The 20,705-nt window shown below is 34.4% G+C and overlaps 1 protein-coding gene across 1 annotated transcript in view; it reads left to right on the top strand.

Annotated features, from left to right (window-relative positions):
* MAST4 (microtubule associated serine/threonine kinase family member 4) overlaps nucleotides 1–20,705 on the top strand; it is a 769,506-nt gene that overhangs the window by 694,376 nt on the left and 54,425 nt on the right. The window contains 5 exon segments of the mRNA XM_074282373.1: nucleotides 1,842–1,943; nucleotides 4,961–5,093; nucleotides 9,335–9,402; nucleotides 12,812–12,897; nucleotides 19,418–19,626. Of these exon segments, the coding sequence (XP_074138474.1) occupies nucleotides 1,842–1,943; nucleotides 4,961–5,093; nucleotides 9,335–9,402; nucleotides 12,812–12,897; nucleotides 19,418–19,626 (598 nt within the window).

Below are 20,705 nucleotides of genomic sequence, written 5' to 3'. Positions count from 1 at the left end.
CATGCTTAGGTAAAAAGAAGTGGGAATTAACCTACTTGTTTGGTTAAATTGCAGATATCCTAAAATTAGAACACAATATATACAGATAGACTATGACTAAGAAGATGCATCCATTCATTAAACATTTTTGCCTTTTTAATTTAAAAAATTCTAATGAATAAAAATTGCTTTCTTTCCTTACCACCTGCTTTCCCTCATGTCTCTTCTTTACCCTCTTTAATGAGAAATAAAAACAAATTTTTGCTTCAAGCCTGTAGTGAAGCAAAACAAAGTTTCAATCTAAATACGTTTAAGTGCTTATTGTATATAACACAGATGAAAAAAACTTGTTAAGCTCATACCAAATGCTAGGAATACAAATACAGAAGTGAAAGAGCACCTGCCCTAGACTTCTATCCTTGGTGTAAAAGGAAATACAAAATTTAGATAAGATATGGTCCCTTTTCTCATAAAACACGCAGTTTGTCTAATAGAACAGTACTTCCTGTTTAGTGGTCCTCAAACCTTTTGGGGGTTTTTGATGATGGAACTGGAATTTCACTAAAAAATTTCATACTGTTATAAGCAATAATAATTGCCCAATTATGTTAAATATATGTGTGTATATGTATACATACATATATACATACACATATTTTCCCTTTATAGCAATAAGCATGAGAGTATTCTAAGTATTATTATAGGTAAAGTCCTCACTTTTCCAGCGCTTATCACTGTCTTGTTGTTATTTATAAGAATCTATTGATTTAATGATTTTCAGGAGCAATTTAGAAATTATTGTGATCATGCACACATTTATTTATTTAAAATTTAGATATTTAGTTTTCTTAATTATAGGTAGAATAAAATCATTTGATCACAAGTATGTATTAAACATTTTAATTTGGAGCTTTTGAGATAAAAGTTTTCATTGTACTTGTAAACCTTTATTGAACAGATTTTGAACAAATCTAAAAGGGTATAATAAGCAGTTTATTGAATTAATCTGAGAATTCACACTATGTTTTTGTTGAGGGATCAGTTGAACAAAAAAATACTGAGAGCCACTGTGTTAGTAGAAATCAAATTAAAAACAGATTGCAACATAATATTACATTAGGCATATATATGTTATCTCCATACACATCTATATCTAAATTTATCTATAGAAAACATACATGTACCAAAATCTGAACATTATCTAGTGATCTCAACCAAGCATAGACAATTTTGGAAGTATGATTGGATCTGAATTTTATCCACATTTCATATGTGTTCTCTCTTTCTTGAATGTGTTAAATTACTTGGGTAACAAGAAAATTCTTTCAGACCATCACAAGTGAAGCTAATGTTAGCTTAGGTGTATAGACATCACTTTCACTCTGAAAAACAGGTCTCCAAATAGAGATTTTAAGGTACCTTTATCATGTCTTGCTATAATAAATAGGACAGCTAAGTGGCACAATAGAAAGAGACCAAGTCTGGAATAAGGAAGGTTCTTCTTCCTGAATTCAAATCTGGCCTCAGACACTTATTAGCTGTGTAACCATGGACAAATCACTTAACTCTGCTTATCTCAGTTTCCTATATGTCAAATAAGCTGGAGAAAGGAATGGCAAATTGCTCCAGTATTTTTGCCAAAAAGATACCAGTGAGGTAATGAAGAATTGGAAACAACTTGAAAATGACCAAATAGGAAAAAAAAATAACTAGCTAGTCGGTTTTGTAACTATTTTCACCTCTACTTGAAAAAGAATCACATATAATGTTGAGTATTTGCATTCATCTGATTTATATATTTTCTCCTTAGCTTTTAATGTCATCGTTTTGTATCATCATTCCTTTTTCTTGCCATTCCTCAGGCTCATGATCGCTCAGAAAGTGGAGAGTTGGCATTTATCAAACAACTGGTTCGCAAAATTCTAATAGTTATTGCCCGCCCTGCACGCTTATTGGAATGTCTGGTAAGTGGTTGAGACTGATGAGACTTAATGCAACTGCCTCTTAGTCTCCTTGTATCGTCATCATCCTCTCACATGAAGAGATCAATTCTACAGATTTGAGTTAGACCTCCAGCAGCCACTGGCAGGTGGCTCCCATATCACAACATATAAAATAAATGAGGGTTTCTTATTTCTGGATGGTGGAAAGAGGCAATATTAGAGGGAAGTTTAGAGTGGATTGGCACAAATTCTCTGTATTGAAATGGAAGCCATTTGATGTTCTACATATGAGACTTCGAGTTTATTTGCAACTGATCAGAATTCTTGAACTGACTTTTAAGGAAAAACACTTGATTCCTAGAATGCCAGTAGAATGGCTGCAGCATCACTGGGGCAGATTTGAGCAATAGTCATGATTTAGTTGGGCTAAAATTTGGAGATTTGTTTCCTCAGGATTGGTTTCTCCCAAGCTCTATGTCTGGCTCATGGCTTGCATAGGTAGCTTGTTGCTTTTGAGTTTTGCAGAATAACAGAGCTTCAAGGGAAAGGAAACTAGAGATGGTATGTCCAACATTGATTCCATGGTGAAGGAAACAGACTTGGTATTCAGATGAGTCAGCAGAAGAGTATGAGAAAAGCTGAGTTGACATACCACTTTTGAGTATTATTAGCAGGAAGTAATTTATTCTATATGGAAAAGCTATATAGCAGCTGTATAGAGCTGAGCAAGGAGGCTTTCAAGCACTCATTATTTATCGCAGTATTTCACTCAACTTATGCTAAACTTGATTTTAGCTAGGGATTTCTTTTTTCCTCTCATGTGGTTTTTTATTGTATATTTTGATTATTTATTTTCTTTGCTATTGACATGACTTAAAATTACCCAGAAACATGAATAATTAATAAAGTGGCTTTTAAAAATAAGCTACTACCATTATTTGAGATTTAAACAAGCCTGCAAATAAAGACATAATTCAGGTTTCACATAGGTAGTTCTAATAATCTTGATGCATGGCACTTTTTAGAGTGTAGTGGCATGGATTTTTCAATTATCATACATTTTGTGAGATAACTAAAGAAGGAGACACAACAAGTAAGCCCCATTATTTAATGTAGCAGGCATCTAGGTAGCACAGTAAATAGAGTGCTGTGCCTGGAGACATTTGACTAGTTGTATGACTGTAGCCAAATCATTTTTCCTCAGTTTTCTCAACTGTAAAATGGGGATCATAAAAACATCTAACCTCCAGAATTGTTATGTGTTTAGCATAGAGTGGGCTCTATAAAAATGCTTATTTTCCTGCTCTTCTCCCTTATCTGATGAGGAGAAGAAAATGCAGTTTTAACCTTTGATTTGGGTGGGTATTTTTACAAATGGGAAGGACCTCTGGGGCAAGTGGTTTAAATCAAAATTCTGAGAGCAGGTGAGTTTAAAAGAAATACAGAAGTTTTAAATCAGCTATGGGATCTCTGCTGCTTTACAAAAGAGCAAAAATATAACTCAAAAGAGTAGAAGGGAGAAAACCAATATAGCATGATGAGGAGAGAGCAAAATTCTTAACTACAGCTTTGAAGTATCTAATATTGCTATCAGTGACATTTGAAGTTCAGTTTGAATCTAAGGACCCATTTTTGGATGGTCTTAGGAGATATGTTTAGTAGAATACTCATACATTGTATTTCTCAGGCCCAGCCCCACCACATTGGGAGCTGCATAGGAAAACCAGATGGGCAGATTAAATTTGACATTTATTGATTTAATAAGTTGCCCTTCCAAAAAAATTTTTGAGCAGGTTTCAGGTTAAATATTAAAGTTCTAATCTGACAATTTCAAAGATTTTCTAAAATGCTAATTAAAAAAAAAACACCAGGAAATAAAATCAATTGTTAAAATTGTGTAAACCTTGCTAGAAAATAAAAATAAAATCTTTGTTATACAATCATTTAATGTATGCTATTAGGTCCAGGGAGATGATATATAAAAATACAGACATTTGTGTCCTAAGTTTGAAAAGAATTTGATGTATTAAGGAAGGTTATATGCTATTTTTTCCTCTACTGAATCTTATCATGTCTGTCTTAATCATATATCTGTAAGTTCACTAGTTAACATAATAGGTGTTTTGAAATTTCTCCTAATTTCATCTTATAAGGTCAATAATCAGCTAATAGTTTTGGAAACCAGAAGAAAACATTTTTGACTATTTGCTAATACATTGATTTGTTTTCATGGAGGTCAAGTTTTCTAACCTTTACAGCTTTTTCAAAGAAATGAAATTAAGGTACAGAACTACTTCACTGTGGAACAATGAGCTGGATTTAGCTTTTTACTAAAAAGTTTAACTTCCTTTTTAATAATGGGAAGCATAGAAATAAATACAGCAATTTTTAGGTCAAAGGAAAGAGGTTTATTTACAAATTGTGTGTGTATATACATATATATATATGTATATGTATGTGTGTATGTGTATACACTGAATAAAAATAATTTGCACAGGCTTTAGAAACATAAACTAAGATCTGAAATGAGTGTAAATGTTCTCAGTCCTTTGATACCTATGGATATTGCCCAAATCAGAACTTGTCAAATATGTGAGGTTGGGGAATCCCACAAAATGTTGATGAAAAGGAGCCTCACTCCATGGAGAAAAGGAAATAGGGTAGTTATGGTATAATAGAAATCTTGAAAACTCAGATTTGGAGTTTTAGCTCTGTCTTTTCTAAGCTGTGTGGCATTAGTAAAGTTCCTTTCTGTTTGTGTGTGCTAATTTCCTCATTTGTAAAATGAGGAGATTGGATAGATTGGCAGGGTGGATAATGTGCTGGACATGGAATCAAGAGTAATTGAGTCTGACTCAGGTATTGATTTATTAGTTATATGACCTTGGGTAGTCTCTTCTGCTTCTTTCCTCTCTTTCTTCCTCTTTAAAATGAAAGATTTAGACTTGATGTTTTTTTTGGCTCTAAGCATACAATCCTGTGGACCCAGAACTACTACCACCAGCTTAAACATACCATGATTGTTTTTTCTCAACTAGGAATTTGATCCTGAAGAATTCTACTACCTCTTGGAAGCAGCTGAAGGCCATGCAAAGGAAGGGCAAGGCATTAAAACAGACATTCCTAGGTATATTATCAGTCAGCTGGGATTAAATAAGGATCCTTTAGAAGGTAAATATCCTTTATTGAATATTCAGGGCAAGGGGAGTGGGGGGAGAAAGGAAGGGCATTTCTCAGGGATGCTTTCTTTATTCTTTGTGATGTGTCTCTACCAGGTTCCATTTGTCTTTTGAAACCATCAACTGTTCCCAAAAGGACTATTTCTCCCTTTTCAGCTACCACGCACAACTTGGGCAAGTCATTTAGCCCCATTTGCCTCAGGAAAAAAAGAAAGAAAGAAATTGAATATTTTGAAATAATTATTGGGATAGAAATATAGGGAAAAGGTAGGGGTGAGAGGGAGATCCTTGATATAAACAACTCCAAGGAGGAGGGTCCCCCTACCAATGGAAATTACCTCTTAATAATCATAGATAATGAATTGGGGCATGAGAAATTAAATGATTTGCCAAAGCTTACACAACTAGTGCATATCAGAAATATAAATCCAGTTTTCCCTGGTTGAGGCCACATAGTCTCTCCAAAGTAAGGCTGGGTCACTATATTTGAGAAATATAGTTTAGTACAATTTTAAAAAGTAAAATACAAATAGTACAATGCAATACAAAAATAGTAAAATACAAAAAGACAGTTTAGTACAATAGAAAAAGCGAAGTTGGATGGCCTGGTGGGTAGAGTACTAGTCCTGTAATGAGGAAGATTGATCTTCCTTAGTTCAAATCTGGTTTCAGATACTTGCAAGACACTTAATCCAATTTGCCTCAGTTTCTTCACCTGTCAAATGAGCTAGGGAAGGAAATGGCAAACCATTCTAGTGTCTCTGCCAAGAAAATTCTAAATGGTGTCACAGAGTTGGACACACCTAAAAAGCAATCTAACAAAGACAAAAGAAAAAACTATGAACTTGGCTAAGAATATAAGATTGGGTTCAAGTTTCAGATCTTCTAGCCAGATTTTGTTCTCAGTTTATCTGCTTATAAAATGAAGTTGAATCAGATTGTTGCTCAGAGTCCCTTTTTTCTAGCCTCATCATTCTAGGATTCTTTTATAACTTTTTTGCTAAGAAAATAAGGAAATCCTAGTGTAAGAGTGAATTAACTCAACCAAATGTAAAATTATTTCTTCAAAAGAATTTGAACTTCTTTCTAATAGAAAAATTATGTGCATTCCTATTAGGTCACTCAGTTTATAGCACAGAACTAAAAACTACAGTTTGGTCACTTAAAAAAAAAAACTACATTTAATAAACTACTTAAAAAAAACTTCCTTCATTTTTTGTTTCATGGTTTTTCTCATCAACTAAAACAAAAGGTTTTGTGTTGGCTAGCAAAGTCCAGAAATGAGAGAGAATTCTTTCATTCAAAATTGTCTTCTTGGTTCATTAGACTGAATTTACAAACAGTATTTATTTATCTTGCTAAATTGTTTGTAATGATGGTCAGTGATGGCACAAAGATTCTTCCCATCTGAAGCCAGGGAACCTGCTGCTGTAGACCCGTCTCTCCTATTTCCTCCTGTTTTATTTGCTGTTATGGCCATAGTATCTTTTCTTCCAGGGAAATGATGCATGCATTACTGGGAGATAATGCCAGATAAATTTATACTGTACTGAAAGCAATACCACAACAGATTCATCACTTATCAGAGACTGGTGACTGCATTTCTGAAAAGTTCCCTGGGGAGAAATTTTTTTCCCCATGGCTTTTAAATTACCATCTTTACCTTTTTGTATCATGAGTCTTCAGAAATGGTTCAAATCAATGAAATAAAAAGGGCAGATGTTTAATGGTATTTAGATGAGTTTTAAAAATCTCTTCAGGCATTACAAAATGATGCCTTAGCTCCCTGCTTCAAAAGCTGACTCTCGGTTCCATTCCATTACTACCCACTGCTTATAAATAATATGTGTTTCTCAGATAATAGTTATTTAGCAAAAATTCTATTTAAAACAGAATCATTTTTTAATTTGTTTCTTTTTTATGAAAGTAATTGGAGGGGGGAGGCTGTCAAAGTATATTATAGTGACTCTTCACGCCACTGGAATTTAAGGTCGTGTCAGCAATTGCATTAAAAACCTACTTTTTCACAGGTTTATTCCTGGGAGGTAAATGTTATATAGACAAAACCTTAGCACTGGGGCTGGCAATTGAGCTACTTGTCTGCTTTCTTGAGCCCATTTTCATTTTGAATAAGGCCAGTGTTTGATGTCTTTGGACATCTGTAATCCATTTTTGTCAAAGAGAGGTTATTGTTTTCTAGCCTCTATACTCCTGATTTCAATTTGAGTAATGATCTTTTAAGCCATCCATGTTATTATTTAAAATATGACTGCTGAAGTACAATTTCTAAACATCACCTTGGAACACATTTGTATCACTATTTTTTCAACGCCTGCCAAAATTATTATTAAAATGTAAATAAGAGTTCCAATCAACAGGAATGACTTCATTTAGAAGTCAAATAAATATTAGCTGTATTTTACCCATTCTTTAGGAGTTCATCTAAAAACATCCATTTGATAGCAACTCTATAGCCTTATACACTAATTCATATTGTGAATTGGTTACTTAAAGTTACTTTTTTTGCTTGGCTCATGCTCATTCTGAAATTTTTCTTGTTGGTAAAATACAAAAATTATATTTATTCCAGGGTATAGGTTTTGGCTAACTTTTAACTTATATCATTAAAGTAACCATTTTATAATCATTTAAATATGTTTTTTGGGTTTTTTTTGTTTTTTTGTTTTTTTTTAGTTTTCTAGTAATCCTTAAAGATGTAGGAAATACTTTGAAATATCTGTGGGCATATTATATTTTAAACAGTTCAAGAACTAATTAAATAAAATTTTATGAAATTTGTTCTTGAAGTCATTTGTAACATTAAAAAAATGGGGCTTTGTAAGTCTGTCATTTGACTGACACCATAAACTTATACATGGTATTGATGGAAGACTCATTATCCTAGAAGTGGGTTTGACTATAATCCTGGCTCAGCTATTATTTTACTTGTGATCTTTGACAAGTCAATTAACTTCTCTAGACCTCCATTTCCTCATTTATAAGAATACATGAGCATGTTCCAAAATGTGCTATATGATACAATAAAGATCATCAGTCAACAAGAGAGACTTAGGGAGAAAATGTCAATAAAAATATTTCATTATAAAAATATTAGGTATGAATTTATATATCACAATTGCCTCATTAATTTTTCAATCTTTTTTTTTTACTTTGCTAAATATTTTCCCCCAACCTCTTCACCTCCAGTCCTCAGAACCTTTTTGTAAAATCACTTGATATATCCTCTCAGTGTAAATTACCCAAAGTAACCTGTTCTCAAATTAATTCAGGAGGCACTGCACTAGATATTATCTAAAAATTTCTGTGAACCCATTCATTCAGAGCAAGAAGAGACCAGACTCCTGTGTTTAGTGTATGACATGTGGAATTGGGACAGATGACAGGCATCCACTGAAGCCATATTCAACAGCTTATCAAAAACCAATTATTAAAATTTCAGTGTGAACATTTATATCTCAGAAATTGATTATAAATCTGGGCTTGATTTGTTTTGTTGATTGTCTAAAATTAAGATACTTTCTTAAGAAAAAAAATCATGGAGAAAATAGTAATAATGTCAATTAAACCTAAAAAGTGTTTCATGCATATAATTTTTTTCTCTCTCAGAGAGTTAGCTGTAAAATATTTACCAATACATCAGTGGGTATATAGCATGCTTGCTTTTAAATGATTTCATATATCTCCCTGGTAGTGAGTGTGGGTTGTTTTGCCCATTAAGGAGGTAATTTTAGCTGTTTAGTATTCAAGGATGATTATTTTCAGTTAGGCATTCAAAGAGATACAACAGGGATGCATGGAGTAAATACTTCTTCCAGGAGAAGGTAAGAAGATCACTTTTTACATGTCAGATATAGAAAGATTTTGCTTTCAATCCCCTTCCATGTCCCCAATTATTTTTGAAGTCCCAGAATATTTGCAGAGCTCTTTGATGTCTAGACATACTCAGAACCAAGTGGTGGACTTGGATCTTCGTGGAGTGAAGTGATCATGGAAACTCACTACAAAGAAAAAGATGAAAGAAAGAGAAATCAAACTGTTACAAAATGATAAAGAATAAAGATTCTGTTTTTGTAGCATTTAGGAATTAGAAATTTTACTTTTCTCTGTCATGTGAGAAACAGAATTTTTCTTTTAAGTTCAGTCTGGCACTTCTGTCTTTTTGCAAGTTTTCACATGTGTATTCTAATCTTGCTTTTCCGTTTTCCCCTTTAGAGATGGCACAGCTAGGGAGCTATGATAGTGGGACAGCAGAAACACCAGAAACTGATGAATCAGTGAGTGTAAGTGTTATTCTTTGGCAAAGACTGCTGTTTTTGTCAATACTAAATACCTAAACATTTTGTGTAACATGAATTATGCTACTCAATATTCCTTCTCACCTTTTGCTAGGTTTGCAAATGACAGGTTTTCAAAAAGTTAATATAATGGTAAATTTGTGAGAAAGTGTGATATCTATCTTTGTATCCATGATTATTTCCCTGAGACAATGAAGTATGAGGAGAGAAATTTAATGTAGTTTGTTTTTGTAATTATCATAGCAATATCATCTTGCAAAATAGTAGAAAAAACTAAAGGCAGAAACAAACATTCAGAAAGCTTAATGTGAGGCCCATTTAAGCAGAGTATCCCAAGAACATTTATAGATAAAAGTAAGGTTAGCAAATAGAAGTGAATCGTAACAGATCTGACACAATTCTAAAATAATATAATATCAGATCAGTGAGAATAGAAACATTCATTTATTTTTTAATTTTTAACACATTAGGACCTCAAGAAAATGAAAATGGAGAAACCAGGTGAACCAAAGAGCCACCACAATTTTAGAGGGACTCAAATTGCTTTTAAACATTTATCAAATAAAGAAAAAAGATTCACTGATAATAGGGATGAGGCATAAGGAACAGACATATTGACTCCAAAAGAGTGATTAAGAAGATCAGCAAAACTGACTTTTATGCCTACATCAAAATCATCTTCACTGACTTACTTTGATTTCAGATCTACAGAATATCTCATCTATATTAGTTCAGTTGATCCCCACAACAACCTTCCAAATTAAAAACCTTGGACATTTTTATTCATATTTTAAAGATGAGAAAATTAAGGTTGTGGAGTGATTAAGTGACTTGCCTATGGTTAAACAACCAGGAAATGACAAAGGCAAGATTCATGTCTTAAGTCTCTCCACATTCTAAGTATAGTACTTTCCTTTATATTATCAAGGATATCTTTGAAGAAAATTAAGAGAATAAAACAGGCTTTCTTGCATAATTCTTTGCAGAAGTTATGTTCACAATCAAATAATTGACCACAATATATAGTTTGTTATTTACTTTTTTGTTGGTTACCAAATAAAAAAACAAAAAAATTACAATAATGACAACAATAAAAAATAAACATTTGAGTTGGTAAAATCCCTCCTGCAACCCTGAGAGAGATGATAGTTGGGAGACTCCAATGAATATATCAAGGTCATACAGGATTCCTTATTAGCTATCACTACAGAAATTACTGTTAAATTATGGAATGGAGTGTACTACTCATTATTCAGAGACATATACTTATCAAAGATGTTAATTACTGTCATGAAGACATCCTTTACAAAAGTTCATTTAGAAAGAATTTCTTCAAGGTCGTGAGATTTTTGTGATACCCTTATTCCCATAAGGCATTGGGCTGATTGCATCAAGTCTTAAGCTCTGAGGCTGAAGATACAGGACATTCTTATTGGGATCCATATCACTCCAAAGAGATTGATCTAGTAATTTTCACAAGGGACAAGGTGAGGGATTTTACCTGTGATTTCACTGATATCAGGAATTGCCAGATGAGAGAATTCACTTTACCAATTTAGTTTAGTCTCCTTTGTATATTACAGTCTTACACAGCCAGTCCATTGAGTTAGTATAATGATACCTATGTCTTAGATACATACTATAGATAGATAATAAACCAAGGCCAGAAATGAATAGAAGGATAAAAACAGGAAAAGTTGCTTTTGAGAAATTGCATAATAACTTAAAACATCCCAAAGTTATCCCCTATGCCAAAGCATTCTTTTAATAAATTTTAACATATTCTCCAATGAATTGATATGTGGTTTAGTCTCATATAATATATCAAGTTTTAAGAACTCAGAATTGCATATAATCCAAAGAGTGAAGGAAAAATAACTTTCAAGGAATAATATAAAAGACATTATTCTTGTCATAAGTGAATAGAAATGGAAATTGGACATATAGCAAGAGAAAAATATAAGAGATGAATAGCGTAAAGTGTCATACTGGAAAACATGAAATATTATCTGATTTTTGAAGAAGGCCTCTAGATTACTGAAGGATAGATTCTCCTCAATCTACAAGCATTTTATTAAGTACCCTACTATGTGCCAAGCATTATTCTAAGTGATAAGAGATACAGAGACAGAACTCAAACATACTTTGCCCTTATGGAGCTTCCAGTCTATTGAGGAAAAACATATACACATAAGAGTTGATACACAATAAATGAGAGGAAATACGGTGGGGAGAAGGGTGACCTCAATAGCAGTTATCAAGAAACAGGTCAGGTGAGATCAGGAAAGGCTTCATGTTGAATGTTTTAGGGAGGATTTATAAAATGGCATGGACAAAAATTGCATGGAATGAGAAAGTCAAAGCAAGTTAAGATACAAAAGTGAAGAGTAGCCCCTGTGCTGATAAAAATGTGAATCATTTTGGGAAGTTGTTTTCAATATTTTCATATTATAATAGCTTTCAATAAATTGGAGCAGATCATTGGAGGGAGGGATGCTAATCCTGTAGTTGATCCTTTATTCCACTAGAGATAGAAGCTAGTGAATGAGCTGTGTCACTGGATCATTTCTAGATGTAGTATTTGAGCTTAGCCTTGGCTGTTTTGCAGTTCTACTTGATCTCAAGGAAGACTTTTGTTGGAGAGGAGCGGGGATTCTGAACTATATTTCCTATTGTGGAAGTAGCCATCAGAATTGAAACAAGCTAAATAATACTGACCTTGTCATGCTATTAGGAGAGCCCTTAATTGGCTTTGATTATAATATTGAACTGTTCACTTGGTCACAGTGAAATTAAGGATAGAAGAAATAAAGGAAGTATTGTTGTACTTACAAAGGCTGCATTATTACCGATGTTCCCAGAGTTATGAAGGGGGACAGAAAATTGTCATCATCCCATTTTGCTCAGAGAAACTGAGGCCAACTGACGGACCCTGGTCAAGAGTAGAAAAACTCACAGCCATTCCCTGGATCACATTCTATATATTTTTCTCTCTCGTGCTTGAAAGCAGGTCTAAACGTTCAGAAATTTTGATCTCAGATACTCACAAAGGGCTCCCTGTAGGTGAATTGAACCTGATACATTTTGTCTGAGAGATTGATATGTACTCCTTAGGAAGCTTGATGTCTTTCTCTTCAAGCCTTTGAATGAAAAATGAGGCAGTGTAATGAGCAGAGGAAAGGATGGACTATTTAAAACTATCATCCTGAAGGCTAGCTCTCCTGCTCTGCCAGATTGATTTCAAAGGCTGATTCATAGATACTTTTGGATAAAGTACCCTTAATTCAGCATATTCAACAACAAAGCCTGCAACAGTATTCTTTTACTAATTAGGCTGTTAAATCACATTGTATCAAAATGTTTTTTAACTTTCATTTTTTTTTTTTTTTTCAAGAGCTCTAATACTTCACTGAAACTTAGAAGAAAACCTCGGGAAAGTGATTTTGAAACAATCAAATTAATTAGCAATGGAGCTTATGGGTGAGTAATTCAAGATAAGTTTTCTGTTGTATTTTAATGTAACGTATATATTCTCCATCATTTTCTTATAGCAAACTGATATTATCTTGGAATGGCTTTTAAAAAATGTCTTCTTTACTGACATATCTTTCGCTAAAGGCTCTTCATTTGAGGTAAAATAAACTTTTTTTTTCTTTCTAGTGAATTAGCAAATAGATATAAATTTAGTTACCCTTTCAGATTATAAGGGTGAAAGGGGTACTTCTGAAATCTCCCTTCTTCTCTGACTACCCCAGAATAATGAAATAAGCATTGGACACTTGAGGAGGACCTAAAACTCTTTTGACTAGATCTTCTCAGCAATAATGATATCTCTCATAAATGTGCCATATTGTATTCCATATTGTATTCAGCATTACAACATTAAGATCATCCCACTTACTTCCTGACTATATTCTTCTCCTTCACCTCCACCCCCAATAGAATAGGAAGATTAGTATTCAAATAAAAGTATTCAATTAAATTTTTGAATAATTACCATTCAATTTATCATGTGTCCTTTGTCCAGACAATTTATTTTAGTCCTCATGTCACTTCTTTCATCTTTCAAAATCTTAAATTATAAGCTAAAACTCTGTAATGATGTCCCTTTGGCAGCCTGGTAGCCCTTCACTCCAAAAGGCTCACCGTATTTGTATCAGACTTAGTGCAGATACCTAACAGCTTTTATTTCTCTGAAGCTCAGAACTCTCAAATTCAAGCACTCTATTAGCCTCACCAATTAGCAATTATAGGCATACACCTCCAGGTCTGCCCTTACCTTATTTCGTGGGAATTTGTATCCTTTTCCTTACATTGGCTGCAGTTTTAAGTGCTAGGTGAATATTATGAATTGGTAAGAAAGAGCTGGAAAAGAGATTACACCAGTGGCACCTTATTGCTTGTAGACTGTCAAAGGACACCAGTATAATTAACCAATAATCCTAGTTCCATCTGTGGATAGAAAGCAGTAAACTATTCCATAGACATTTATAGCAGTTTATTGTGTGTATAAGCCAATGAAATAAAAATTATTGTTGCTTTGCTATGAGGGCTAGTTTCTCTTAGTTTTTTTTTTTTTTTTTTTTCTTCCTCCAATATTTTCCACTTCATTAATTTGGTGAAGTAACTTAAATATTTGTGAGTTTTTTCCTATGCTTCACTGATTTATCTTCAGGAATATGTCAAGGGGCATGTTTTGTAATGTGTCTTGTAAATGCTTTCTGATGCTTTATTATTGGAGTATTATATTTCCTTTAAGGATGTAATTGAAGGTTTTATTCCTAATGAAGTTTTGGAAATACTTTTCCAGAGTGGGTTTTTTTTTTTCTGGTTTAGTTTTGATGCTGTTGCTTTGAGTATTTCTTCCTTCATTAGTGAGATAGAAGGCTGAGCAAATTTGACTTAATATAACTCTGGGCTTGAGCATAACTAAATTGTATTCGATGTGGAATTGTGGGTAAGATCATATGTGAATACTGGTTTTATGAAAGTTTCAGCACCTATCTTAGCAATACTTGGTGTTATAATTGGTTGAGTAAACTCATTTGTAGTGCAATTAAACAACTGTATAGTAGATGAGGTATATCCGACTTTGGGGAATGGTTGGGAATATACAAGAAGTTAAACAAGCTGTGAATCAGTAAACACCCAGGATGTGGGCCAAGTCATTAATGGCTTCACAAGCTGTCTCTTTTAGCCTTTACCATCCAGCCAAAACTTTTTTTTTTCCTTTGGCTCCTTTCAAATTAAATTTCTCATTATATTTCCAGCAGATTTCCTCTACATTTTAATTATTTTAAATTTGAAGTTGGAATGAAGCTACACCCGTTGGATCACCCACTCAAGATGCTGTTTACATGCTTATGTGAACCAGCCGAATGAATGGTTCACTTTATGGGTGGATGAACTCTTACTGTTGTAGATTTTCCTAAGCAGTTGTATATGAGTGTTGTGTAACACTGTCTACTTGTGAGGGTGATTGACATTGAAACACATTCAGAGACTTTCCAGAATAGTATCATTTGGAGAACTCGTGGCCTTGGGACTGAAATTCTTTGTTCTAAAAGGCTAACTACATTTGGATTAAAACACATACCCTGATTTTTCTCAGCCTCACACTTACTTGACAATTAACATAGGAAATTGGGTTTCTAATTTATGGAACTGCAGATTATTTAACATTTGTTGATATTGATTTAACATCTGTTGATATGATGATATTCTAAGCATCTCTCATGTGTATGCCTTAAAACTAGATTGACTCAGTCATAATTTAGCTCTCTTCACTAGGGGTGTTAATTTCTTACTTCTTAAACTGGACAATCCCACTTGGATTTTGTCATTTCCACTTAAAAAGTAGGAAAAGCTGTATTTTTTGCTCTTCTGCCTTCACACAAATATAGGGATGTATTTCCTAGTGGACAAATTCAAATGTTTGCCTGTGTACACACATCTTTGAAAATACTGGAAGGTGAATGAACTAAGAAAGTGGAGATCTGGATTCTAGCCTTTTTCTCCCTCTATTTATAAGATCTTGAGCAAGTCTCTCTATCTTGGAGGACTCTGTTTCCTTATTTGTAAAATGAAAGTTTAAACTAAATTTTTCCTTCCAGCTCTAACTTTGTGTTTCTGTGTAGGCATACACACAGTCACACTAGCATTATGATGTATTTCTTTTTCCCCATACTTTTTGAGACCACCTTTATTAGTACTCTTATACTCTCAATCCTACATATACAAACTCAGAGTCACATAATCTTGAACTCTTGCACAAAGTGCTGATAGATTTTCACATTCATGATATAACTGGCTCATTCTATTCCAGATCCTATTGTTCCTTCTGGTAGTTAGCTCTATAGGATTCTGGACTTACATAGTCAGGAGACATAATTCAAATCCTACCCCAGGCGCTTACTAGCTGTGTGATCATGGGCAAATTACTCAACCTAACAAAGCTCTAATTTTTCATCTATGAAATAGACTTGCACTTCTTGCCTCATAGAATTATGGAGAAATTGCTGCCCAAAATTTAAACGGATTATGTAAATATGTCTGTCTCTCTCTTTCTCCTCTCTCCCCACTTTTCCCCCTTTTTCTCTATCTTTGTATGTTCCTCTCCCTCTCCTTCTTCTTTCCTCCTTTCCTCTTTCCCTCCCCCTTATTCCCCCCACCCCTACCTCTTCTCCTTCTCTCTCTTTCTCCATTTTCCCTTTCCTTTTCTCTCTCCTCATCCCTTCCTTCTTCCTTTCACCTCACCTCCTCTCCTTGTCCCCTCTTCCCTCCTTTTCTCCTCCCCCTCCTTCCTTCCTTTTCTGTCTTCCTCTCCCTTTCCCCCTTCCTTTTGCTTCCTATTCCCCCTTTCCTTCTCCCTCCCTCCCTCTATCTCTCCCTCTCTCCCTTCCTCCTTTCCCCCTCCCTCCTTCCTTCCATCCCTCCCTTCTTCTCCCTCTCCCTCTATCTCTCTCTCCCTCTCCCTCTTTCCCCCTTCTCTCCCCTTCTTTCTCCCTCTCTCTCTCTCTACACACACACACACACACACACACACCCCTCTTCTTGTGCTTTCTATCTCTGTGAGAAACTCCCTAGTATTAAATTCCCTTCACTAATGAAGATTATTAGCCTGTTTCTAATATATTATCTTAGAGAGTCACCTGAGGCATTAAGAGGCTAAGTGACCTTAGAGAGATACCTGGGCTACTACAAGCCTTGCCTATTTGTCAGGACCTGAACTCAAGATTCTGTTATCTCCACTTAAGCCACTAGACATGTAGAAACTGCCTTTGGAGTATGGTTACACAAGATGTAAGTTTGAATCTTTACTCTGTTACTTAAAACCTATCGTAGGAGCCAGGCAAGCCCTTTCATTTTCTTGAGTCTCAGTTTCCCCATCTGTAAAACCAATGATTGGACTACATAGTCTTTGAACTCCCTTCCAACTTTAAATCTAAAAGTACATTTCCAAGAAACAGTGCTATGACATTCTCTCTCATTGCTTTCTCTCTATCTGGGTGAAATTGATTTCCCTGATTTAAACTGATTTGGGGTCACATGGGAGAAAGTACAATTACCAGATGTTGAGACTCTTTCCCAAAGCAAATGATTTTGATGATTGTGAATTTTTTTTAAAGCTGAACAAAATAATAAAACATCTCTTATTATTCTTTTAGGATCTTTGTATCTTAGCACACCTGTGGAATTAATTTCATTCAGTGTTTGTTTTTATTGTTGCTGTTCCCCTAAATATTGTTATTTTCAGAATATTTCAGGGAGAAAAATACAAAAGCTTCCCCCCAATTTGAATATAAAAAACCAGGAAATATATGTGGATTTTTTTTACATGGTACAATGGAGAAGTGGAGACTGAATTAGAGTAAAATTGAATTCAAAGGAGATCCCTTTTTTCTTACTTAATATCATATATACTCAACTTGTTTTTCTTCTGCTGCTATCTCCATTAAACATTATTAAACTGATCTTTAAATAACGAACTTCAATATTCATTGCACGAAATCCATAATATCAAACTTCTGAAGGTGTAAATATGATATCCAGACTATGGCATTTTTGAGATGAACACTTGTACAACCAGTTTATTCTCAACAGCCATTTCTTGAGATATTTAGCAAATATTCTACACCTTTTCAACATAGCTACTTCATAAATTATTTTTTTTTCTTTATCAAGTAAACTTAACTGCTGATCCTAAAGAAAACACAATAAAAAAACTAGTTTTCATAGCTATTGTGCAATATGCATTTGAGGAGAGACCAAATTAATTTCTACTTTCATTGTATCTGTGCTTATTCTCACAAGTGGATGGATATGAGCAAAGCTTTATCTGGGATGGAGGAGAAAGAAAAAAGATAATGGAATATATATAGCATGAGATAATTGTAGAAAGGAATACTTTTAAAAGAAACCAAGCAAAAGGGGGGGAGGAATGCTGTAAAAAGTCTAAAAGAGTATCTATCTAAAAGACAAAAAAAGGAAATGACTAAATGTGTGAGGGAAAATGAAGATTGACCCAGTTGGGAAGGGGGAATAAAGGAACATCCCCTCCAATTGGGGGGGGGGAGGGAAGACCACTGTGTTTATTAAGGAAGATGACATTTTTCATTAAATTATGATGGTGCTTACTGGTCATCCTCTGAATGTTTTTCCCTAATATCATAACTATGATATACAGAGCATGTCTGCATTGAAGCTGGGCTGTCTTAGGTCAGCATTGATTTTCCCCAGACAATAAATGTGGTTAAGAAACATGGTTAGCATTCCCAAGAAAAGCACACCACTGGAATATTTCTAAGGAGCAAAGTCCCATATAATATTTTTGTTTTGAGAGTGTGTATATGTATATGGGGTCAAGGTATATTATAGATCTTAATGTATTTTTAATGAATGGACATATTAATGAATGTATGAAAGTTAAGTTTATTTGATAAAGAAAAAAATTTTTCTTCATAGACTGGCAAAGGTACCCTGTGAGAAAAGAAAAATACTCTGCTCTTGGGTATAGTTAGTTCCCAGGTCACTGTTTCCTCAAAGCTCTCTCCATATTATCCTTGGTTTTCTCCTAACCACAACTAGTCCTGCTAATATTTGGGTGGGGATAATAAAGCAAAGCCCTGATTCATGGACATGTGTGGGGTATGTGCAAATTCAGCTTTGGGACAAAGGTTTATACCTTTCCCAAAGCCTAGGTGTTGGGAAATGCATTTTCTGTGGAAGCAATAATGGGTGTGTCTCGAGTTAACAAGGAAATTAGAAGGTGTGTTATAGGGCATTCTCCCTTCAGGCTGCTTCTCCACAGCTGCAGCCCACCTCCCTTCTCCTCCTGTCCCCAGCATAAAGCTCATTTATCCGGAAGTTTCATAGGATGAAAACTGCATGATATCCTCAGCTAGGTTTCCCAGGATTGAAACTACTCCCCAGTTTGTAATCCAGACACTTTCAGAAACTGTATTATTTCTTTCAGACCACAAGGGTACCATTAGTAAATTACTGCTTTAGTCAATCAAGGAATAATACCTAACTTAGAGCTAGGGAGTTAGGCACTAGATAGAACTGGCTCATCATGTATAACTTCTGCCATCCTAACTCTGCTAAATTATATATCAGATTTTCTTTTTCAGTTTAAAAAAGCAGAACATCAATTTCTTAGTTATTGGAAAATTCCTCTACCTAGGGATTGACCATTCACTACCTTGGGCAATGAAGATAGATTTGATGTCTTACTGTGTGACCTATGACCTTTATTGAAGGAAAACCTAAAATCAATTCTAGTTTAAAGAATTTTGCTGAGTTTGGAGTGTTTTTTTTTTTTTTTTTTTTTTTTTTTTCTGGCTGTGTTTTCTTATACTAAATCTTGACCTAAATAAGAAATTTGGAGCTGCACACAAAAATTGGGGTGGGAAAGAAATTGGCGACTATAATTTGATGCATACCAAAAACATGCCACTTATTTTTCTGAGAACACCCCAACTTCTATGCTTTCTTGCAGGGCTGTTTATTTTGTGCGGCATAAAGAATCCAGGCAGAGGTTTGCCATGAAAAAGATTAATAAACAGAACCTCATTCTCCGGAACCAGATTCAGCAGGCCTTTGTGGAACGTGATATCCTGACGTTTGCGGAAAATCCATTTGTGGTCAGCATGTACTGTTCTTTTGAAACAAGACGCCACTTGTGCATGGTCATGGAATATGTGGAAGGTAAAACTTGTTACTACATAGGAAAATATAATTGGACCAGGAAATTCCATTTGGCATTTTGATATGATGGAAGCATTCTGTGTTTATACCATTCATCACCCATATCCAGTTGGGAGCTGATCCCCAGCAATGAAATGGCTTTATTCCTAGTCATTACATTCTGATAATTGCCTATAAAATGCCTTATCTATGATAATAAAGGGAAATTAGTACTATTTGGGAAAGTTTTTTTTAAATAGTATTTTATTTTTCCCCAGTTATATATCAAGAAGATTTTTAGCATTCATTTTTACAAGATTTTGAGTTATGAATTTTTCTCCCTCTCTCCCTCCCTTCCCTCTTCCAAAGATGGTAGGCAGTTTGATATAATTTAAACATGTGTTATCATGTAAAACAGATTTCCATATTAGTCATAGTTATGAAAAAAGAAACAGATCAAAAGAAAAAAATAGAAGAAAGAATAAAGTGAGAAAAATATGCTTCTATCTGCATCCATCAGTTCTTTATCTGGTTAAGGATAGCATTTTCCTTTGTGAGTCCTTTGTGCTTGTCTTAGATCATTGTGTTGCTGTGGGAAAGTTTTTAATACTTGTGATCATAATTGTGTCCGCTCACCTTGGTCTTCAGTGCTAGAACTATACATTTGGATTTCTCTCCCTATCCCCCATTCTTTTGTTAGACCATGAGCATTGGAAAAAGGATGAGATTGGTACTAAGGACAATCTGGGTCCGGATCCCTGCCTCTGGCATTTATTATACTGTACTGGTGACTCTGGGCAAATCATTTTATCGATTTCAGCCTCAATCTCTCGTCATCACTAGAATTTTGATAGCTAGATATGCAATACCTAGGTCATAAGATTGATGTTAATGTGGAGAACTCTGATGTATCATGGAGATGGAATTCCCTTTGCTCCTTTTAAAATACTACATATGTGTCAGCAATAACCATTGTTAATAAAGGTCATTACATTTATTATAAATGGTCATCATAAAGAATGAATAAAACTCTTTTGTTCACTTTAATCTTAGAATAAGAAGCAGAGGTGGAAAGGGAAAATGTTCAAGGTAGTATCAGT

Source organism: Sminthopsis crassicaudata, chromosome 1 (genome assembly GCF_048593235.1).
Source record: "Sminthopsis crassicaudata isolate SCR6 chromosome 1, ASM4859323v1, whole genome shotgun sequence".
Taxonomy (NCBI): domain Eukaryota; kingdom Metazoa; phylum Chordata; class Mammalia; order Dasyuromorphia; family Dasyuridae; genus Sminthopsis; species Sminthopsis crassicaudata.
Note: the sequence above shows the minus strand (reverse complement) of the source record. Positions and strands in the feature narration are given on the sequence as shown.